Source organism: Molothrus ater, chromosome 4 (assembly GCF_012460135.2).
Source record: "Molothrus ater isolate BHLD 08-10-18 breed brown headed cowbird chromosome 4, BPBGC_Mater_1.1, whole genome shotgun sequence".
Taxonomy (NCBI): Eukaryota; Metazoa; Chordata; class Aves; order Passeriformes; family Icteridae; genus Molothrus; species Molothrus ater.
In genome coordinates this window covers 19,193,579-19,216,419 of record NC_050481.2, presented here as the reverse complement: position 1 = coordinate 19,216,419, position 22,841 = coordinate 19,193,579, and the positions used below count along the sequence as shown (strand labels likewise).

Sequence of the window (22,841 nt, the reverse complement as noted above, 5' to 3'; positions counted from 1 at the left end):
TGTTTAAAGCTCCTCCTCAGTTCTGAGTGATGCAGATTAAAGAGTGTTCTTTTGCTGCAGAATTTGGGGGTGTTGTATAAATTTATGCCACAGGAAAGTCAGCAAGTCACAGCAGTTTGAAGATCTGCTAAACAGAAAAGTAAAAAAAGAAAAATCAAATCCAAGCTAAAACATCAAGCAGTTGAAGAACGTATCAGTTCTGTCTGGATTTCAAGATTAGACAGCTTTATATCTTACCATGAAACAGGAAAAGAAAATTGTAGTGCTTACAAGACACTCAGGACTATGTCTGAATATGAATTATGAAGCTGACTGAAAAACTGAAGTGTTTTTATTGGCTTAACTGTAGCAACAGTCTGATGGGGCAGCAGTGATGGTGTGAACGAGCACCTTAGTCCTTGGGAAGGTCAGGGATCCTACTTGTACTCATTAATTAACTGGTTAACCTATGATTCAACATGTCTAAACCACTGACAAGTGCTTGTGAAGTGTTTCAGCATTGCTGAAGCACTTGGATGGTCACTGTAGGCAACAGGAGGAAATTTTGTCATTGAGTATCTCCTGGGCTTGGCAAGACCTCACTTTCCCTGCTTCCCCATGTTGCACCTCCCTTTCATCCCCACCAGCATACACAGCCTATTTTTCAGCTCAGTACCTTTCTCCAGTCCCTCTGCTGTTTTCTTGTGAGGTCCCTAAACACAAATGCATCCAATTGGAATTATCCCAGGACCTGTTAGCCTTCATGTCATTAATTTGGCTGCCCATGAATCAGGGTGGCTTGATAAAGGAGATTTCCTCCCTGTGGCCCTGAGCTGGCAGGCAGAGCCCTGGTGCTGCTCTCCTCCTCAGAGGGTTTGCTTTCAGTTCCTGATGGGTCCCTGTTTCTGTCCATTGCCAACCTCTGTAAAAAGCATTTGGCAGCAAAGATCAGCTTAGTTTCTCCAAGGCAGACTCTAAACCTCTACTTTGTACTCCTGACAGCTGAAAATGTCTTCAGTCTATTGGCAGTGACCTGTAAATTTTCTCTGAGACCCCTGTGCTGATAGTGGGGAGTGACCTTCTTTTGCACACCACTTTGAACAGTGGGACAGGAAGAAGTTGTTTGGGTAGAGAGAGAATAAAGCATGGATTGGGTAAACCCATGAGGCTGGATGGATGAGATGTGCCATCATGTGCTGTGTTCTGTAATGAAAGCAATTATGAGCAAGTACTCACAGCAGGACAGGGCCATGAAAATCACCTTGTTGCTGCTTTCTCCTCTTCTGAATCCTGACCCTGCTCTAAGTGGATTCATGAAGACAGATCCCAAGAAGGTGAGTGCACAGTGAAGTCCTCACACAGGAGTGAGCAGCGTGCATCAATGCTGTGATCCTGTGCTGTTAGGTACCTCTGGGTGCTGGCTTTTCACTGTTGATTTAGCATTCCCAGGGTACCTGAATTCATACTTCTGGGAGCAAAAACTGCAAAAGAAGCTTATGGAGGCCTTGCCAGAAGGGCACTGCAGGATCCATCTATACCCTCACTGGGAAATGGGGATTGTGCTCCACACTTGTCATGGTCAATACAACTGCTCCAGCAAACTGGACTTTATAATTGTTTAATTTACTCCAAACTATGCTGTTTTCATTGACCTTGTCTGGTGCCTGTATGACCTTTAATACCACTGGTGGGCTGTGAAATGTAAACATAATTATCTGTTAATGGAGGCTATCCTGTTTCCACTCAGGACAGGCCCAGCAAGTGGCAGTGATTCCCACTGCTTTATGTTCCCTTTTATAGGCAAGGGTGCTGTGACTCCAAATCATTAGGCACTGTGTGGGAGCGATACAATAAAAATGACCTTACAGCCTCTGAGCCAGCAAAAACACTAAATCACTTGGTCAGTTGGCAGCTACAGCAGAAAAAGAAGGCTGTGGGAAAAAACCCAAAACCATAAAACAAAACCCAAACAAACAAAAAAACTAAACTGCAACAAAACCCACAAGGGTAAATCAGAGCAATCAGTCATGTCTGAGTGAGATCTGTGCATGTTCTTTTTTGTTTGGCCAGGCTGTGACAAGCAAGGACACACTGGAGGAGCTGCTGTCTCCACTGCTTCTCCACAGAAACTCCCAGGCATGGAGAATCCTTTCTGTCTGCAGCAGGAAGAACACTCTGTGTGTGTCTGTGCATGATTCTTTTTTTTTTTTTTTTTTTGGCTAGCTGACATTGCAAAGGAGTTGGGGTACAAACCAAAATTATGCAGAGTACTCAGAACTCCTGAGCTCTGGGCAGTTTGAGATCATGAAATTCATGTGGCAGAGCACTCCCTGCACATCTTGCTGATAATCAAGCTCTTAAAAAGCTTTGTGAAAGAGCTGAGCTGAATTCTCTGAATTAACTCAAGCTTGTTGAACAGCATTTCCCTAAAGACTTGTAGGTGGCAAAAATGTGGAAGACCTGACAAAGGATTCATCTTCTCCAGGAAAAATAATTTTTATTCCACATACATAAGATATAGAGAGTTCTGTGCCCCACAGGATGAGAGAACAGGCAGGTAGGACAGAAGGGTTCAGCTGCAGTGGACAACACTTGAAATCTTCTTAAATAGAACAATTTTGTAAAGGAATCATTGAAAAAAGCCAAGCTTTTAAGTTCTACTTTTTCTTCTCTTGGAATATAATTATTTTTTTCAAATAATTACATGATTTTTAGTATGGGCTGGGTTCCTGAGATGCCTTCTTATTTCACCCAACACTACCCTTGGCTGGTTTACCAAAAGCAATAATTCATTGCTGTTTATTATTTTACCCTTTCATTCAGCTTTATTTCATTAAGAGCTTGTGCATTGCAAAGTCATGTTTGAGTTTTCAATGGTCAGGTTCATTGTCTGGTTCACATCTTTGCAGCATTCCCTGCTCCAACCCAGCTGCTGAATGCATCAGGGTCACTCCCTGCCCTCCCCTCTCCCAGACAGCCCATGGAAAGGGGAGGTGGCAGAAGCTGGATGGACTCTCTGCTTCCCTTGCCCAGTCATTCTTCATCTCTCTTGCCAAGGGCGTTTGACACTGAAGAAACAAGGAGAGGAGGCCATTGCCCAAGGGGTTTAAATCCAAGCAGATGTTAGTGCAGGGGCTACTTGAAAATCTCCAGATGAATGATTTCTCAGTGGGAAACATCTTCTTGACCAGATGAGCATGTTTGTGGAGTGTGTCTGCTTCCCATGAGTAAGTCTTCTTTTGCTGGAAAAGGGAAAGTCCCAAACTCAAAAAAAAAAAAATTCAATTTGGAAATGCAGTTCCTGTAAAACAGTGTGACCCAAATTTGCCATATCATGTGTCTTCCCTATCAGGCCTCCCCTTGAACCATAGATGGGAAAAAAATCTACTGGGTCTCCAGAACTGCTTCCCACTGCAGCAACATTCCCATCATATAATCCATCTTTAGCCTAATTAGGTTTCTGGCCTTTATTCCTCCATACAAAAGGCTACTCCAGAACATGGCTAGGTTTTAAATAATTTTTTATTTCCATCCTAAAGTAATTCACAAGCCACATAGGCCAGTTTCACTTCTGGCTAATGCTGTTCCATAAAAAACAACTCTCTCTCCTCTCTCTGAAGTTTATTATACTGTAGCAGTAAACCATATTTGTTTCCAGTCTTCATTTTCCAATATCCAACTTAGTTTTCTCCTCTCTGTTTGATCCTACTGGTTCTTTTCTGCACTTGCCTTCATTCAGATTAACCTTCCATGAAGCACAACCGACCACAGTGAGCTTAAATAGCACAACTGATATTTCTTTGATTCAGCTGGAAACACACCACATCACCAAGTTAACTTGCAAGATCCTAGGCTTTTCATAAGGGTTCACTATCATGTTGCAGCCAAAACAGATCCTGGAGTTTGAGATAAGGAAACGGTTAAGAGCAAGGATCATCTGGCTGGAATGTCCATGAGTTGTGGTGGGGCAATTTCAGATTTGAAAGAATAGATTTTCAGCCAAAATGGTGTGTGCTAGCATGTTACTGAAAAAAAAAAAAAAAAGTTTTTCTGATGAAAGCTTTTTTTTTCCTGCTGAGACTCTGGTGAGCTCTAGATCTCTCCTTGGCACAAGCCTTCCAGGCAGTGAAGTAGTCCTGTAAAACCTGGAAAAAATAAGGTTCACAAAATGTGTAGTGACTGAATTTTTCTTGGCTCCAGGATGCACAGTTTCCAACCAGAACACATAATTAATGGTTTTGTTACAGGTTGCTCTCTGAAGGCCATGTGAGCTGGCTTCAACTGGGATGCAGTAAATACACTTGTAAAATGCCATTCACTGTCAAAGTGATTCTTTTGCACACTTGATAAAGGCCTGATCGATTAAAAATATAATTAAAACCAACTTGTAGGGCAATACACGATATGGCCTAGAGCTTCACCATGCAGGATGACTTTTACCCTCCTTGTGGGGAATGACAAACTCTTCGTGGAGCAGAAATTCCTAAAGCAGGGTCAGATTTGCAAGTATTTCATGTTTCCACGACAGAGCCTAAGTGCAAATTCCCTCTTGAGTGGTTTGTCTCCAAAGCCCAAATCCTGTCATGTAGTTTTCTCTGCTCATACAAATTAACGGGCAGGATCCTTTCCCAGCATCAGATGTGGCTCCATCCAGTCTGGTACTCAGATTTTTTTTTTTTTTTTTTGTTATTTACACAGACTTGTATTGTCAAGGCAACAAAATGCCAAATGTAGAGAAGTTTTATTTAGTCCCAGCCTACGCATTTCTCTCCTATTGATCATGCTTCATTTTGCCCTGCAATAAGTGCCATGACTTCAGTTACCTCTCTGTCTTGGCTCTTCAGAGGCAACTTTTACTCCTATTGCACTTTTTGCAATGTTCAAAGCCAATAAAAACAAAGTTTTCTGACAAAAGAATCAATGCTTTTAGCCATGGTCCACCGTGGGTAGGACTTCACAACATTTTGAATTGGGAGACATGCTCAAGGTACTTCTGCCTCCCAGTTACACTTTAAAGGAGGTGAATGACTCTGACTGTAATGTGACAGCTGGTACTTCATCTTTGAGGCCACCAAGTTAGCTTGCAACAATCATGGCAAAGGTCTATGTTTTGTGGATATATTTCCCTCATTGCAAAAAGTGCTATTCCATCTGTAGTGCAGAGAGTTACTGAAGAGCAAAGTACCTTAGTATCTTGACTGCTCTGAGCAGCTGGCCCCAACTGCCTTGTGTTGCTTTTGCTGCCAGCCATGCCCTAGGCAGGCAGCAGTGGGGACACAGCTGCCAGCTCTTCCTGAAACAGGCAGCAAGATTAGGCTCATAAACATAAAAAAATATATTTCAGGAAAAAAAAAGAAAAACTGGGCTGTCATGTGTAGCTGGTTACTGAAAGATGAAGCTTTTCTGATGTGTAATATTGAAGAGATTTCCTTTACCAAAATATGACAGCAAAAAATCCCCCATTTATTGTCCTCCCATTTTTATTACTCTTACCTCATTTATTTCCCCGGGGACTGCTGGAAATTCTTCCCTGCTTTCTGACAGTTGCCTGGAGTGACTGGAACTCTACAAACAGCAGCATCCCAAACACAGGGGGCTGTGTTGCAACATTTTCACAGGGTCGAGCCCAGATTCTCTTTACAGTTGACTTAAGCCTAAATCTTCACTTCTGGCTAGGGCTGCCTCATTACTGTCTGTTAGCTGAGCTCACACAACATTGCCCCATACACAGCCAGATTCTAGTGGGGTCTCAATCCATCTAAACCAGGGTCCCTGGACTGCACTAGGCACAGAGGTGTAGCCAGACACAGAGGCTGGATGATGTTGGTTTTCTAGGCCAGGAAACAGACACTGAAAATTTTGAGGGTTTTTGAATAGTATAGACATCCCATTAATATTCCCAGATGTGTGTCTGAACAGCAGCACAGGCTGCCACCCTCATCTTTTCCCATGGAGATCCTACATAGCTTTGAGCATGCTGCAGTCCTGCCAGCTGCTGCCTGGATTTGCCTGGTTTTAAAAATATGTGTAGGTTTCACCATGCATAATTTTTAGGATAGTGCAGCTCACTGTGGGATAGGGCAGAAATGGTGTTCTCTCTTCTTTTACATCTATTGTTCTTTAACAGTTTAATTGCTAAGGTTGACTCACAACCTGAGGTAGAGGCTGAGATGGGGAGAGAAAGAGGGAATAAACATTTCTTATCTGCTTTTAAAGCTCGTCATTATTCTCACAGGGTTTCTAGTGAAGTCTAATATTCTGCTGTAGGTTTGCTACAATTTCTGGCACTCTGATCTTCCCATGTCTTGTTGGTTTTTTGTTGTTGCTGGATTTTCTGTTTGTTTGTTTTTTCACTTGGTTTTTACCAAGTAAAAAAACCAAACAAACAGAAAATCAACAAAGCTAAAACTTACCAGCAGTCCATGAAATTAGTGGAATTAAGTCCAGGTTTCCCCTGCTAAAACAGGACTGAATAGAGGATGCTTGCCTAAAGTATGGCAAGCACATTTCTGGCTGGCAAAGTGCTGAGATGGAAACACTTTCTACACCAAGTGAAAGTCTTCTGAGTGCAGTTGGGCTGAGATTTTAGAAACAAGTATTTTGGTGTGTGGGGCAGTATTGGTTTGGAGTGGGGGTTCTTTGGGGTTTGTTAGTGGGTTGCGGTTGGTTTGGGTTGGGTTTTTCCTTTTTTTTTGGGGTGGTTTTTGTATGTTTTGTTCTGTCTTGTTTTGTGTTGTTTTGGTTTTTTGTATCAGGACAGGATTTTCGTTGAGTCTTTGATTGATGAGGTAAGGGTATTGATGAGGTGTGCGATTAGAAATGGTGTGGCAGCACTTACGGAGCCGAGGACATTCCCTATGCATTCCCTGCTGCCTGGCTGGCTGCGAAACCGCGGGTTACCCTCGGCCACGGTGAGATTTTCCTTTTGCTCCTTGCACCCTTCTGCCACAAGATGGGGATGCAAGCCCGAGTTTAGGCCACGCATGAACACGCTTCTTCCCCCGCAGGAATGAATCTCCATGATCCTTGCCCGCTCGGGGACCTTCTTTTGTTGCTATAATTTAGAACCTGCAAACTCGCAAGATTTATTAATTCTTAAATAATTTTATATTATTGAAGGATACTAGGATCTGGAAAAAAAACCTCTTTCTTATTTTTGCTGAAATTACAACACCTCTGTGATTTAGTTAGCCATAAACAATTTGAACTCCTTGCAAATCCATGTCAAATTTTAAATCATTGCAGCAACAGTGAGAGGCAAACCTCTCTCTAAAAATACCTGTATGTCACTAAGTAGAGATTAGTGAGCTAATGATTAGTCAGGTAATGGCTGATTATTGATTTAGACATTTAAAACAATTCTATAAGCTGCTTTATTCTCTGTTCTCGACTTCAAGAGTCATCAAATATCTCCAAATGTTCTGTCCCAAGTGGCCAAGGAAAGAAATCCAGGCTAAAATGTGGCCAGGGAAGGCCCTGCAGATCTGCAGGTCTGATGTTGAGCTGGCAGTGGTGGCAGCTTGGCTGAAATTATTATCAAGCTTCATTTCGTAACATAACAATGGGCAGCCCCTGAAAGGTTTTGGTAGAAAATATGATGTCACATACATATCTCTTTTCTGTATGTTGGTGTATGAAGCCTCCCATTCCTTTCAAGCTAAATCATGTGTTCAGTATGCTCAGCCCTTCACTTAGCCCGCATTTACTCAGTCTTGCATACATAAAGGGAGGATAAAAGGGACCTGAGCCCACAAAATCCCATTTTTCATCATCCATGTTATGAGGTGATACATCCTTTCATCACTAACTTGGGACCACTGATAGCTTTTTTGAATAGCTCTAATCTTCTCCCACTCAATTTCAAAATGTAGGTATGGTAAATTTTTATTGTTGACCTGCAATAAAAAGTAATTTATTTATAAATCCTCTTTTCCTACTTATCACCACTGATTCCTTGTGCAGTACTGTTTGTGATGACTCATGATTCAGAGTATTTGACATTCAGAGAAGTCACTTGTATTGAGTGCCTCCAACAAATACTGCCTTTTCTAAAGAAATTTTTCTATAAAGTGGGATGTCATAAATAACAAGATAATACTGAGCAGCAGAGCAATGTCATTCAGGCTTGATAAAATTGCAAACCGTGTTTCAGGAACAACAATTTGATTTGTTTCCTTACTTTAGAATTATAATGTTGAATCAGATTTCTCCTTCTTCTACATCTTCCCCTGCCTTGAAGGGCAAAGGTGATGTGAAAACACAAAAAAATTCAACCTGCTGTTTCTGTAGGGTTTATACTGGAAAAGAGTCACACAATAAATCCCTGCCCCATCTTTCAGTAACAGAGGTCTCAAAAAGACTGGGTTTAATTTTCTGTCCTCCATGTGCTGCCTAATGGAATTTGGTGTTTTTTTCATTTGGACAACACAATGAAGGGGAAACGGGATCACTTCTAGTCCCTTTCATTTTCTGGTTTTCATGCAGAACTGCAAGGTAGCCATGCATTTGCCCACAAAAGCAAAACCACCACCACCCCTTATTAATACGAGTTTTAGATATTTAAAATGTTGAATTAATTTACAAAAACAACATCCTGGGGAAAGTCATCCTCATTTTGATTCCAAAACCTTTGCACAGATGTCTTGATTGAAGTGAATTACATGCTTTTTATTGCATGCCCTTTTTTCTTTTTTCTCTAAGAAAAGGTGTCCTTTTACTGCTTTTTGGATGAGAAGTAGTTAAGTTACTCAATGACAGACTAATCTCTCAGCCAGATCATAGAATGTCCTGGGTTGGAAGAGACCTCAAGGATCACATAGTTTCAACACTCCTGCCATGGGCAGTGACACCTTTCACTGACCAGATTGCTCAGAGCTCCATCCAACCTGGCCTCAAGCACTTGCAGGAATAGAACATCCACAACTTCTCTGAGCAATCTGTTTCAGCACCTCAACACCCTCACAGTAAAAAGTTTTTCCTAATATCTCATCTAAACCAACTTTCATGTGTTGGTCTGGCAATTTCCAGCGGCTTCTGGATTATTGTTTTGCTTCTTGCTCTCACCTGTAGCTGCCAGGTCTTACTCAACAGAGTATGCCCCTTGTTTAGTTGGGCTGACCTTCCCATGACTGCCCTGAAAGGTCAGTCCTGCAGCTGGCTACTTGGGCTAGCCAGGAGGGAACAGAGTAATGGTCAAGGATGTTAGAGGTGGCAGCAATCATTTATTTCACAGCAGCCTGTTTTTATGTGGGCTCTTATGAAATGGGTGTTGAATTCTGCTGTCACTGTGGAAATGATGAATAATAATCAGGTTAAAGCAACATATTGCATCATTCACAGAAGAGGTGTGAGGCAGTTCCTTTGAACTTCCAACGCTACCTCAGCTTCAGTTCTTCCCCTCTGGGAATGTTGTTTCAACATCTGAGGTTAAATGCCTTATTTGTAAACAAGTGGAAGGGAAGAAAAAATTGTTTTCCTTTTTTGATTCATTGCATGATTAGCCTGTTCTTTGCAATACTTTTACATTTAGCAGTTATGTAGAAGTAGAGAGAAGATGATGGAGGGGTGCATCTCAGCTAGTGAATTTATTTTGTTGGCTGTCCTGAAAAGACAAGCATGATAAAAAGCCATAGAGCTACTCTTACACAAATATAATAAGTAGTTGAGAACTACTGGAAACAACTGTGTGTGACCAAATTACACACATGGGCATGATTATGATAAAAGCCAGCTATACAAAACTTGTGGGTCTCACTGACTTTTCACCAGTCTTTCACAATGCATTTGCTCTGATTTGAGCTCTCATGGATCTAGACGTATTCTATGATAACTTGCATAAATATTCATCCTGCAGTTGTTCTGTCCATGCAGTGTTACATTCCTCAAGAGTAGAAAAGGGAAGAGACAATTGTTTGGTGCAACATCTTAGCCAGAAAACAGGAAATAGCATATATATGAGGTATACAGAGGTATGCTTTTGTTGTTGAGTTTGGGGAATTTTCTGCTTCTCTATGATAGGCATGACTGCTTCTGATTTTTTGTTTTCTAAAGATTTCCTGAACTTTTTTCAGGAAAATTGTGAAGGTTTCCTGAGTAACATGCACTCTAGAGTCAAATACCACAACATCTTGGCTGATTTCTGTGGCACCAGAAAACTTCTGTGGGAAGAGTGGAAGGTACAGAAAGGAATCAATTTACTTCTAGGCTGGGTAAATCTTTCTTTGCCCAGCACAGGGCAGGTAAATCTTTCTCTGCCCAGCACAGGGGTTGTTGGCCCTGTGTAAAATCAGGAGGGGACAAAGGCAATTGTGGAAGTTTCCAGTCATCTAGGTTTGATTCTTCTGCCACACAGGAAACAACTATGCTGGCCTTCAGCTCTCTCAAGACTTTATCAATACAGAGAAAAGTTACCAGCCTGTCATAGCCCCAAGTACTCCAGTGACTTGACAGAAAGTGTGACTTTCTAGGCTCTCATAAACAGATGCTAAAGCTTGATTTCTGGTCTTGCTTTTTATAGAAAGACCATGTACCTGCTACCTCTTAACATGCATTTATGAAAGTCTTAATGCCATAGCTGCTGTTCAGTGCTGTGGGTTCATGTTTGAACTCTTCACCCCCATTGCAGTCTCCAAGGAGTTGCAGATTCTCATCATTCCCTCTCTGGATTACAGTTTGAAGCATGTAATTGGTTTTCCCGGTGAAGCTGCAATTAGGGCTAAGAAGAAAAGGGCTGTGTGTGATTCATGTGAAAAGTAAGTTGGAGTCTTACAGTAAAGAGGGGGATAGAGGAGGGAGGATGTTATATCAATTCACTTTGAGAGTCCTAAAGTGAAATTAAAACATCAATGCTAACTAAGTCTAACTTTTGTAAACTGACCAACTGGGAAAGTTGTAATTTCGGGTTAGAGAGGCTTAGAGAGGAAAACAGAAACTGAACATGAAAGAGATTGCTCTTCTTCCTCGCCTTTTCTCTACTTGGCTAGACTTCCTTTTGTCCCTGTGCCAGAGTCAAGTATTTCTGAGAGACAATTTCCAAAGACCTTCCCTCCTACCCTGATGCTCAGGCCCTGCTGAGTGGTGCTTACAACTGAGCGGATATAGAAATAAGCACATGTGTGTTGTGCTTTTCTCCCACAAGAAAAAAAAAAGTCAAACGCCGCTACTCCCCAGTTCTGATTTGAAGCGTAATTTGAATTTCTAGGACAAGCACTGCTTCCGGGCGGCAGTGACCGGGAGAAGGGCACTGGGGGAAGCACAGTTCCTGTCCTCACCGCTGCCGTGCCGTGAGGCTGGCAGGCGCTGCCTGCCTGGGGTGTCCTCCCCTCCACTCTTCGCGTTAAACTTTCCTTATTTCACCAACATATCCCTAGATGGAAAACCATAACGGGGGCAATGCTTGGGCTGCTTCACACTTTTCAGACTCGGGCCAAGTGTTGCACCGCATCCTGCCCTGCGGGGCCGTGGCACAGAGGGGTTTGTTCGGCCCCGCTGCCCGGCTCCGTTCGCCCTTCGGGCGGGCGCGGTTGGGTTCCCCCGCACCCCGGTAACGTTACTGGGCTCGGCGGCTTCGCGGCGACACTGCCAGCGGCTCTGCCCGAGCCCAGGCTCGCACGCGAGCGGGGCGGCTCCGCTCCCCGCCAGGTCCCGGCTGCCCGGCCCGGGGCCTCGGTGATGCCCGAGGGCCGCCCGCTGCAGCCGCGGGGCCCGCGTTGCGACCGCCACGACCAGGGGAAGCTCCGGGAGGCGGACTCGCCCCCGTCGAGCCCTCTCGGCCGCTCCGGCGGGAGGCGGGGGCCCGGCTGCTCTCCCCCCGGCCCGCGGGGCGGGCCGGGCCGGCGGGCGGCACCTCGGGGCCGAGGCTCCCGCCGGCAGGCGCCCGCCGAGAGCACCGAGAGCACTGAGGGCGGGCGGCCGGGGCGGAGCGGCAGCCGGCATGGGGGCCGGGGCGCTGGCCGTACGCGTGAGTAGGGGCTGGCGGCGGCACGGGCACGGCAGCGGCTGCATGGCGGCTGCATCAGCCTCCTCCTCCTCCTCCTCCTCCTCCCGCCCTCGCCGGGGTCCCTCGCGGGGCCGGGGCAAGGGAGGCCGGGCCGGGCCCGGCGCCTTCTCCTCGTCCCGAGCGCTCTCCATCTGTTCTCTCCTCCTCTCTTCTTCTTTCTCTTTCTTTCTGCTTCTCCCCGCTCGGCAGCTGCCGGTTGTTTGGGAAACGCAAAGATTCGTAAAAGACGATTCCAGCCAGGCGCTTTTCTTTTAGTTTCCCCTCCTCCCTTCCCTCTTTTTTTTTTTTTTCTTCTTCTTTTTTTAAACCCAGAGAACAACTGCGCTGCCGCGTTCCCTGCGTTAAAGTTGTTGGATGAGCTGCTGTAAAAGTGCGTCCCCGTGGCGTATAAATAGCTTTTTTCCAAGTGTCTGGGCGGAACTTTTTGGCGGCATCGTGCAGGGATGATTAAGTTGCTTTCCCAGTCTCGGAAATCAGCAACAGTGGCATTAGTACTTGGACGTGTTTTCCGTGGGTAAAGTCAGATCTTCGATCTATAAGGCAACATAACACTGAACTCTTTGTTTCAGAACTGTTTTGAGGGGATGGCTATGTTTTGATTTTGGTTAGATGTGTATTTTGGATAACCACATAATTTTTTGTTCTTAGTTAGAGCAGCCTCTTCAGATCCTGAAGCAAGCTCAAAAATTTCCTCTTGTTTCTGTGGACATGGCAAATGTCTGTCGGTTGTCATGTGGATTTAAATAGTGAGTTTCCCCAAGTAAATCCAATTTAGTGACTCAGGTTTTCAAATGTTGAAACAGGCTGGAAACCTGTAACTGAGCAAGATTGTGAAGCTAATTGAAGGCCTTAATTGGAAAAGCTCCCTAAGCATCACAGCTGCTCAGAAACTGCTCAAAGGATTTTTGCTGTCCTCTGAATTTAACCTAGTCTCTGTGATTTTTACCTTGTCATGTCTCTGCCTGGAATAAATATTGTTTATTATTCATTTAATCCTGAACGGGAACATGTCTTTTTAAACAAGATGTTGTATTTTAATGTTAGTCAAATTTTAGTTCAAACACTGGTGCGTCTACTATTCCTTTTAAATATTTATGAAGTGGTCACAATAATGCAATATTGCGGTTCTGTTTCAAAAATAGTAAAACATACTTGTGATGTTTATATAAGCAACATCTTTTGTAAATATCACACGAGTGTTGTGTAGGACCTGGGACTATGGAGCACACATATGCCTCAAATAACTGTTTAATGGCAAAAGCACAGCCAAGTGAGTGAACTGCCAAATCATTTTATATCTGAAAGGACAGTCATGCTTAATAGCAACATAGCAGATGTTCATGCTGCTTACAGACTACAGTAAAAATATTGGGTCTCAAGTGAAGAGATTTTAAAGGCCTGTATAAAATAAAATATGTAAGCTGTGATAAAATCTGTCTTAACACAGTGAAGTGTCAAGACCTGGGCAAGAATCTGAGCACTTTTTTATGTTACTGTACCATATTCTCCATGTGTACAGTTTCTACTACCAGTTTGTTAATGAAACACAGTAGGAATAAGTTTATTTTAAAGCACCATGCCAGTGGTCGGCTTCCTAAAGAGATTGAACTCTGTGGTATCAGTGGCTCCCAGTTCCTGCTGTGTGATTGCCATCATGGTGGGTGATGCTGCTGCTCTGCCTTGAACTGTCTTCCCAAATGTGCAATCCTGTAGGCTGATTAAGATTTCTGCCTATTATCAGTCCTATAAATTAATCATGTATTGTTTTATTCCCCTGGGTTTTAATAACTATCTTCCCATGGTTTCTCTGTCACTGCAACTGAAAACTTGTGAGAATGTTGTGCCTCTAGAAGAACCTATGGGATTAAGGGTTTATTGTGCAGTGGGTTTTCCACCCCCCTTGTTATGTGTGATTAGATTACATAGTCCCTTTCTAACCTTAAAACCTCAGTAATTAAATTTCAGACTTAGCAGGTACTGAACATAACAGAACATCTTTCATAAGGATCCATCTCACCTGAGAGTGGCCAGAATAAATCTCTAGGAAACAATATTTGGAAGAAGAGTGTAGTAAACCTTCTCCAGGGTACTGCCCTGACAGGCATCCTGGAGCCAAGCTGAGATACTGGTGGTGTATTGGGATTGTTTGTGTTTGTCCAGTTACTTTTGTAACCCATGTGAGTTTCATGAGTTGACAGCAGCAGTCTCTTGCTTGCTTACTCCCAGTTCCTTGTTATTCTAGTAACGATCTTGTCTGCAAAAGTCTTTCTCCCTTACCTACAGACCGCCTACATTCTTGTTCCTCTTTTAGTGTTTTCTCTGTTCATTTTTACTTTCCTACTTCACAGAGGTTTTTTCCTGTGGATTAAAACAAAGTGGGGCCAAACCCTTATGCTGGAGCATAAAAGCCAATTTTGATGGATGTGTGTTGTGCCCACACAACCTTCTGCAGCAAATGTGACTAATGCCCATTTTTCTTCTCTCTGCTCCTTTAAGCAAAGCAAATCGGCTGTGAGATTGAAGGAGGACATGAAAAAGATAGCTGTGTCTCCCCTGAACAAGCAGAGGGAAACAACCTGTCCAAAGGTGTTTGGTGTGAGTCTTCTGGAGCTCCAGCAGCAGGGCCTGAGCAAAAATGGAATCCCAATAGTTGTGTGGAATATAGTGGAGTACCTCACCCAGCATGGTAAGATCAGTGGAGTCACATCTCCTTAGCAGCACTCTTTATGTAGGACTCGTCAAAGGAAAGAATGTGGTTTTTTTTGTGGCATGAACCACAGGCAAAGAATGCTACTGTATGTGGTTTTCTGCTTTTTTAATTTCTGCCTTGATGCTGAACTTACTTTTTAGCATGTTTATAAGGGTGAACTACAGCGTTAGGTAGCAGCACACTCATGAACAAGCTGTTCAGTTTATAAATGGAATGTATTCCATTTGTGAAGGTTTGTGTCATCTTCCAGTTGCAAAACATTTGTCTTTAACACTTTTTCTGTATAGAGATAGACACAGGCACGCATACACATAGACACACATCCCATCGGAGAATATTACTGGAAAGGAATACCAGTTCTTACAGATGAATTCCAGTTGTTATTAATCCCCTCAAGGAAGTAGCTGTTCAGTTCTTAGCTTCTCTTTGCATTCATTTAGTGGGACTTCAGTTCCTGTTGTTGAAATATGTCTCCTTGCAGAAACCTAGAGCACCACTGGTGCACAGATATATGGCATTTGGTCATCAATGGAAAAGGTTTTGTGGTGGTAATGGCATCTTCTAAGGAGCTGCATCTGGTCTTGCCCTAAGGTTTCCTTTTAGCTACTCAGTAATGATAATCCAGCTGTAGAGGCTTAGATTTTATGCTGTATCTTGGTAGATCCTCAGAAGCTCATAGATGCAAACATGGTTTGAAAATTAGCTTGGATTAAGGTACAGTGCAAATTTAAAACATGATCCTACCTTTACACAGCAGCTTCTTCCCTGATGCACTTCAACCTGCATAAAAGTGGCCTGCTAGGACACTGGAAGAGAGAAAATGGAAAAAGCTTTCCATCATTTAGGGTTTAATCAAAACCAGAAACTGACAGACACTCTTGACTGCAAGTTGTGGACTGTGCTCTGCGTTCCATAAAAAGATTGGAATCCCACACGACTGTGTCCCAAATATGGACTAAACAAGCCAAGTTTTCTACTCTGAAGGAAGATTAGCTGGGCTTCTGAATGCCAAGTTGATTATCTGGCCCCAATAAAGATAAAGGCCATTCTTTTTCTCCAAAATGCAAGCAAGATCTCAAAGATACCCTCTCATATGGAAAGTTGTTGAAATGGGTGTCCTGTGTCTGTGTTAGGTTTGTTTTGTGAATTAATGGCAAAGTTAACTGTGAAGGCATTTTTAACAAAGGCCCAGACATCCAGGCTGAGCTGACTGTTGGGCAGCTACATCCTTAAACTAAGTTTGCATTAAGCTGCCTATTTCCAAACTTTTAGATGAAGCCAAATTTCCCTGTGCTGTATTTAGTAGTTTCTAATTACTGTTTTCAGGATGTTCTAGCCTCTCTTTATTTCCATAAATGAGTGAGAGAGGGGGAAGGAAGTTTGATCTGTGTGGGGGCTGTGGCCTTTGCTCACCTAGTGCTGCAAAACCAAAAATCTTTATTGAGATGAGGTATTTTCTGCCCTCGAGATGGCAGCACAGCATGTCACATGGGAATGCATTTTGTTGTGAATGCAGGAATACAAACTCTGACAGTAGTATCTCATATTAGTCAACTAAAATGTTTTGAGTGCTTGTCTATTTTTTCCTCTTAAACTCCTCTAGAGCAGTTTGTCTTCTAGTCCAATAAAAGAGATTATTTTTCTCTACAAACTCTTGTTGCCTCAGAATTGATTTCCTGGACTGAAAACATTCTGTCAGATTGCAGTTCCTTGATGTCTAGTCTGAACTGTTGAAAACAATACATATTCAATCCTCTCAGTGTTATGTTTCTGAGGAAGAACAAACAGGTCTATAGACACAGTATTAGAAAGGCAGAATTTTTGCAGTGTAAGTGTTCTAGAGAAGAAATAATTACAGACGTCAGTTTTAGGATCTTCTCAAAAGGTTTTGAATCTTAACAAATGCCCAGAAAGTGCTGTTTAATTTAGTATGATTAGTCTGGCTTCCTCTGTTGAAGCCTCGTTTTTTGTACAACTCCTTTACTGCGGTGTCTGGCCTGTAGTGATTGATACCATTTCTTTTTCATTGTGAAATCCTTTGGGCTTTGTGCAGTCCATGATACATTATTTGCTTATTGAGATTTCCTACTACCATAAAATTGCAGAACTCACTATGGAGTTACTGCTGCACTCAGCACATAGTGAGATGTTTTTGCCTCATGATGGTCACAGGTGAGCACCTGTTACCCTGGAACATGAAGCTGGAAGTAATCCTAATGTGTGAGTATGGCAGAAAACGAAACTTGCAAAAATGAAACAACTGAAGGGTTTTGTAGGGTCCTTTTCTGTTGAAATATACCAATGGAAAATGTCTGTCTCAGTTGATTTCTCATGGTGTGAGACAACTCAGTGGCACTGCAGTATTGTGGGTTCTCAAAAGAGTATATTGTCATTAGTATTTGTTATTTATCATAATCTAACTACCTGACTAGAGGGGATTTCTGGGGACAGAGTTATAATTTTTTTTATACTGTGGTGTATTAATTGCCCTTCGTTTGTATTCTAGATGTGTGTTATTCAAACTAGAATATCTGTTTCATCATGTCATGGGGATGTGGTGGTTCAGCTCAATCTTGATATAATTACAGGTATGACACAGGAAGGTCTCTTCAGAGTGAATGGCAGCATGAAGATGGTGGAGCAGCTGCGTCTGCAGTACGAGCGTGGGGAGGAGGTGGAACTCGTTAAAGATGGTGATGTGTACTCAGCAGCCAGTCTGCTGAAGCTGTTCTTGAGAGAGTTGCCAGATGGAATTATCACGTCTGCCTTACATCCCAGGTTCATTCAGCTTTACCAGGGTAAGTGAGAGGTAAAGTCTTCATCCTTCAATGTGCTTTCTTTCTGGATATCCAGTTTCTTAGTTTACTTACTTTGTTCCTCATTTCCTTTGGCTTCAGCTCTTATCTGCTCCCAGATGTGCAGTTCTGTTACAAGAGGCAGAAAAATGTTTCTTGTGTATTTGGTAAAGTCTAGACTATTTATGATTTTCTAATTCAGTTATATCTGCTGAATAAAAAGTGAAATGATCAGCTGTTTTTTTCGGGTATGCTTGTGGAAAATAATTGCAGTCTCTTTAGGACATAGATTTACTTCTGTTTGCTAGGGTGGTTTCTGGCAGTTTCACTGTAATGGACACTGAGAAGTGAGAACTTCATCTGCTTGTCAGATTGGGCTAAAAGCATACAGTGCCAAAGCTTCTGCTTTTCACTAAGTAATGTGATTGTCCATCAAAAAAAAGAACCAGTTTGCAAGTAACAGCAGACCTTATGTTCTATTTCCAGTCATAGCACACAACCTGGAAGATTTCTTTTTTTCTTTTATTCACACCCCCTCATCCACCTTCAAGTGGTGGATCAGCCATAGGAAAGACCACCACTTCTGCTGTGGGAAGTTGAGAAATCATTTGAAAGAGAGTTATGCAAGTTTCAATCTAATTCATCTGTATCATCTGACAATCTCTGGTGGTGGTAGGTGGAATAAGTGGTGGTTGGCCCTGCTCCCTGACCATGTGGGTCACTGACAGTTCATCTCTCTTGCTGCAAGCAGTCAACACTTCTTTATGTTTTCCTAAGAAGCTGCAAGGTGAGTGGGTAAAGTTACTGGAGAATGCAGAGGAGGAACATGCTCTCTGACATGCATCCCTGGTGGAAGATGGTGCAAATTTCTCACACGCTTGTCTTGAGGTCTCACTTCCACTTTTCTTGCCTTCCATGAAGAGGAGGTTTAGCCATTTCCAAGGGGAGTGAGAATAGTGCCATGTGTTTTCTTTCTTCCTTTTGTTTTGTGGGCTGTAGAAAGTGTTGATGGTGCAATGGAGAAGAGCTTTATGCTTTACCTTGAGTGCAGACATTTCAGCTGTAGGCTGTATGTGGACTGTAAAATACCTTTCCTATTTAGTAAAGTTATCTGGGGCACAAGGATAGGGTTCAGGAAGTGTTGTGTAGGAAGGTGCTGTTGTTTTAGAAAGTCCCTTTTTTTTTCTGGTCATTGCTGTGCTTTCCTTGGGGACTTTTAGATTTCACTAGGTCTGACTCATGAGCTGTATTTATGTTCTTTCTCATAAATCACAGCTTAAGTGTAAATTAATAATAAATAAATAAGTCACGCCTTTGCTAGTCCATATCTCTGCCCCCACAAAGGTCATATTGGTGTATTGTACCAGGAACTGCTGATGTCTTTTGTGGGCTGTTTGTGGTGTTTGTGGAAGGGTTAATTTGTTCTGTCTCCTACAGGAAGGGCAAAATCCCCCCAGTACTTTCTAGGGAAATGAGATGGATATCATTACTTAGCAGATTTACTCACCAAACTTTCTTGTTTCCAAATAAAGTTACTGGTGTAACCTATGAACCCAGATCTGCAAAAATCCATCCAACTGTGACGTGTCTTCATAGCTAAGTTTGCCTGTATTTCACAATAAGATCAAGTTTAGTGTCATTAAAATTTTGATTAGGAATAAAAAGTCTTACTTGTCAAGTGGCATTTTTCTGTTGTGGCAAGGGGGAAGGCTTTTGTAAAGTCTGGAGAAAACTTGAAGGGTTTTTCACACCCCAGAAAATATAGCCTAAATGAGTAGTTATGAAAGGCACTGATGATTTTCATCGTGTTCAGATACGCTTAAGTAGTAGGTGGGCATTTGCTTGCAGTTAAATGATCAACCAGCTGTGCGGGATTGCAGAACTTATCTGTTCACTTATCAAAGTATGTGCAAGGGTATTGCTTGCAAAATGGTACCAGGACAGTGCAGGCCTGGGTGTTCGTTTTGTAAACTGTGAAGAGAGTAGGTCAAACTGTTTCTGAGTCAACAGGTTATTAAAAAATAACTCTGAATCTGGAGCCACTTTGCAACATGTCTACAGTGAAGGCAAATACAAGCTCTGTCACAACCTCTGTATTCCCTCCTGTTGAAGTTTTGCATGGGAAATGTTTTTTTAGGATTATATTGTATTTCTTTTGGTGCATTTTTAGGGATTGTTATCAGCATTTTTTAAGCCAGCTGAGATCTTGGCCTAAGAAGAACACATAGTTACTTTACTTACTATGAAAATGGTTAGAGAGTGATTCCTCTAGTTAAAAATAGCTGAACTGAAAATTACAAATTTTACCTGCAGCTGTAATCTGTTTCAGTTTCAGCTATCAAATTAGTTGCCAAATCAAAGAGAAATAATCTGCCCTATTATGAAAGAGAGAAGCTGTCCTGTTAGTGCCCAGGAAGTCCATGCAGCTGGTTTGGCATTGCTTTTTGCAGCCTGTGCAGTGTTGTGTGAAACAGAGCTCTGCATGCTGCCCTCAAATCCTACAGTACTTCTGTTTAAATTAATATTCAGCGTAATGCCAAGACTATGCAGTTCCATAAAACATCATGTAGTGTATTGTGGTGTGTCCTGGCATTCTCTCAGTGTCCTTGGAGAAGGACAGTGGCAGTGGGAGATGGGAAGGGCTGGAGATGTGTGTTGCAAGCACAGGCCAGGGACACACTGATAGTGACCTTGGTGTCTGCCGGTCTCCTCACAGTGCCTGACAAATAAAGGCTGCTCCTAATGGGCAGTTCTGGGGTGAAGAATGTCCATCACAATCACTTCTGTGGCTGAGGCTTCACTTCAGAGCAGAACTGTGTGAAATGGACTGTACTTTGAGAAACCTCAGCCAGAAATTAGCAGCTCCCATACAGCAATCCCTGCCTGAGCTTGTTTATTCCCTCTGGCTTTTCATTCCTTATCTTCTGTATCGTGATCACTGACTCTTAAGACACCTGTACATGCTAGGAGCTGTACGCCCAGCTCTTACCCCTTTCACAGGTCACTTGCTTTCATCAAGGCAAAGTGCTACTGTACTGTACATTCTTTCTTCTTGTTGTTTCATTTCCTCCTCCAGTGGAGGTACAGTGAAATACAGACTCCGTCTTCCTTTCTTACTCAGTCTAATTAAGTTTAATGCTATTTCATCACTCTGGCCTCTTGACATTGTTCATCCTATAGAATTTATATTTTTTCGGTGGGCAGCAGCAAGATGTGAGTTCTGTTTCGCATACCTCCTTTTGCTCACTGCCTGTGATGACTGGCATGGTTTTGTCTGGTGCCTGTGAACACCCTTGCCTGTTTCAGGGAGAGGGATGGGAGGCAGTGGAAGGGAAGGAGCAGTTCCCTTCTGGATCAACAGGTCAGTTTACAGAACACTTAGTAGCCAGCAGCTGTTTGAGTTACATGAACAAGCAGAACCAAAAATACAGCTTGTGTTGGGGGATTTTAGAGGTCAAATTTCAATCTGAACAATGACTGTGAAAATGAATTGTGAGTGCTGACCTTTTTACCATTGTTACAGATGTGTCATAAGATGGTTGGCTCTCACAGTTAAGGAATGAATATTATGTGTATGTTATGAGAAGTTTTATTGATGTTGTTGTGATTTGTTGTTTGGATGTCCTCTGTTCTCCACGTAATTGCCTTTCCCCTCCCCTTTGTGTTGTTGCCACTGGTAGTTGGGACATGTGGAAGGAGGGTTGGGTACCTGTGCCCCTTGGTATGACAACACCTGACCCCAATCAAGCTGCAAGAAAGCAATCTCCACCAGTGGACAGTGAAGAAGATTTGATTTGTATACTTTGGGAGGGGCTAAGGTTACCTTTTGCAACCCCAGGAGTATAAAAGGTGAAGCAGCTGTTTTGTAGGTAAGCACATGGGAGCTTATTGTAATTTTTCCTTACTTTCCTTACAGCTTACTGTAATTTTTCCTTATTCAGTCATTTGTTGTCTTTTGTTAAGGTTTAATAAACCTTTGAAACTTTTAAAAGTGGGCATTGTTTCCAACACCATGGCAACTGCAGCAGTGCATGAAATCTGATTCATTAGATATCTGTGATTCTCCAGGCCCTTGTGACATGATTTTAACCTTTTCCTTTGGCTTTTATGGTCATTTTAGTGTTATCAGAGCTGTTTCCAAGCCAGAGAAATAACTTCTGTTTTCCATATGATGGTGACATTCGTTATGCAGTAAAAACTCTTGGAACTGGATTTTTATGCAGATGATACTCACCAGAGTTGCAAAAGAAGTGTGCTGTTCCTCCAGGATGTTGGAATGAAGGATAAATACAGTGCTGCAAAGTGCTGTAATGATAGAGAGTGAGGTGTTTCAAGCTGGATTGTGATGACAGCCTTCTTACGAGCAGGGCTTAGAGCAGTTCTGCTCCTGCAGGCAGCAAGGCATGATTTTTTTCCCCTCTGGTGCAGGATCCTGTCTGAAGGATGGTGTCTGAAGCAGATTGGACTGGAGTCCCACTTCCCATAGATTGCGGAGATGGAAAGAAATGCTTTAATTCTTCTCTCAGCCCAGTGGGTGCCATGGTGCTGCAGTGCCTCTGTGCAGCCAAAGATCAGCTTCCCAGGACACATTGAGAACTGCTGACAGATGCAAGCTTTTCTGTCTACCCTCCACTCTGCTAGCATGCAAGGCAGCTGGAAGCTATGCAGTGGTAGCATGACACTGAGCAGTTGCCTTTCTTCCTCACCTCACAGCACAGATAATTGGCTAGGGCACTGTGGTAATGTGGCTTCAGTGCTTCCAGACTGGAGTTGTTTGAGGTCAGACCATTTGAGACTTGAGCAAAACAATTATGCACACTTGTTTGCATGAATTCCATATATTTCGTAAAGTTCAGGCAGCATGAAGGAGTAACATGAACAGAGATGAATTGGGGAATTAAATTGTGTATCTAGTATGTCAGAGATGCTCAATATGTTCAGAAATAGCATGAGCTATTGGAAAATATCTCCCTCTTGTTGTGAGCTGTGGGTGTATGCTGAAATGAAATGAGACTGAAAACACCCTCACAAATGTGTCTGTACCTCCTACACTGTTGAGACTCCTGTTTCTAGTTAATTAACATTTTTGGAGATACTGCCTGTCCTTTTCACTTGTCTCCTTGACTCATTCCTCAGTAATGAGTCCCTAGTTCAGCTTTGAGGTACCAGCTGCCCTTGCTGGCTTCCTTGATCCTCTCTGTGTTTTGTGTCCTCAGACTGCTGAGCCTAGACATGGCCTGAGGCTGCTGGTTTTCTTCCCTTCCTCAGCCCAATCCACTCTTTCATTCTTGGTTTCAAGCCCTTGCTGACTGCACATCTAGCTAGGCTTCTCTTGCAAGCCTTGGCTGAGATTCTGTCT

General features: G+C 42.8%; 1 protein-coding gene across 1 annotated transcript in view; it reads left to right on the top strand.

Moving 5' to 3' along the window:
* The first annotated feature begins 14,582 nt into the window (after window positions 1-14,582).
* The window catches only part of FAM13A (family with sequence similarity 13 member A), a 122,566-nt gene continuing 114,307 nt past the window's right edge, over window positions 14,583-22,841 (top strand). Inside the window, exons 1-2 of the mRNA XM_036382321.2 lie at window positions 14,583-14,663; window positions 17,276-17,485. Coding sequence (XP_036238214.2) covers window positions 17,278-17,485 — 208 coding nt within the window. The 5' untranslated portion in view covers window positions 14,583-14,663; window positions 17,276-17,277. The remainder of the gene's footprint in view (window positions 14,664-17,275; window positions 17,486-22,841) is intronic.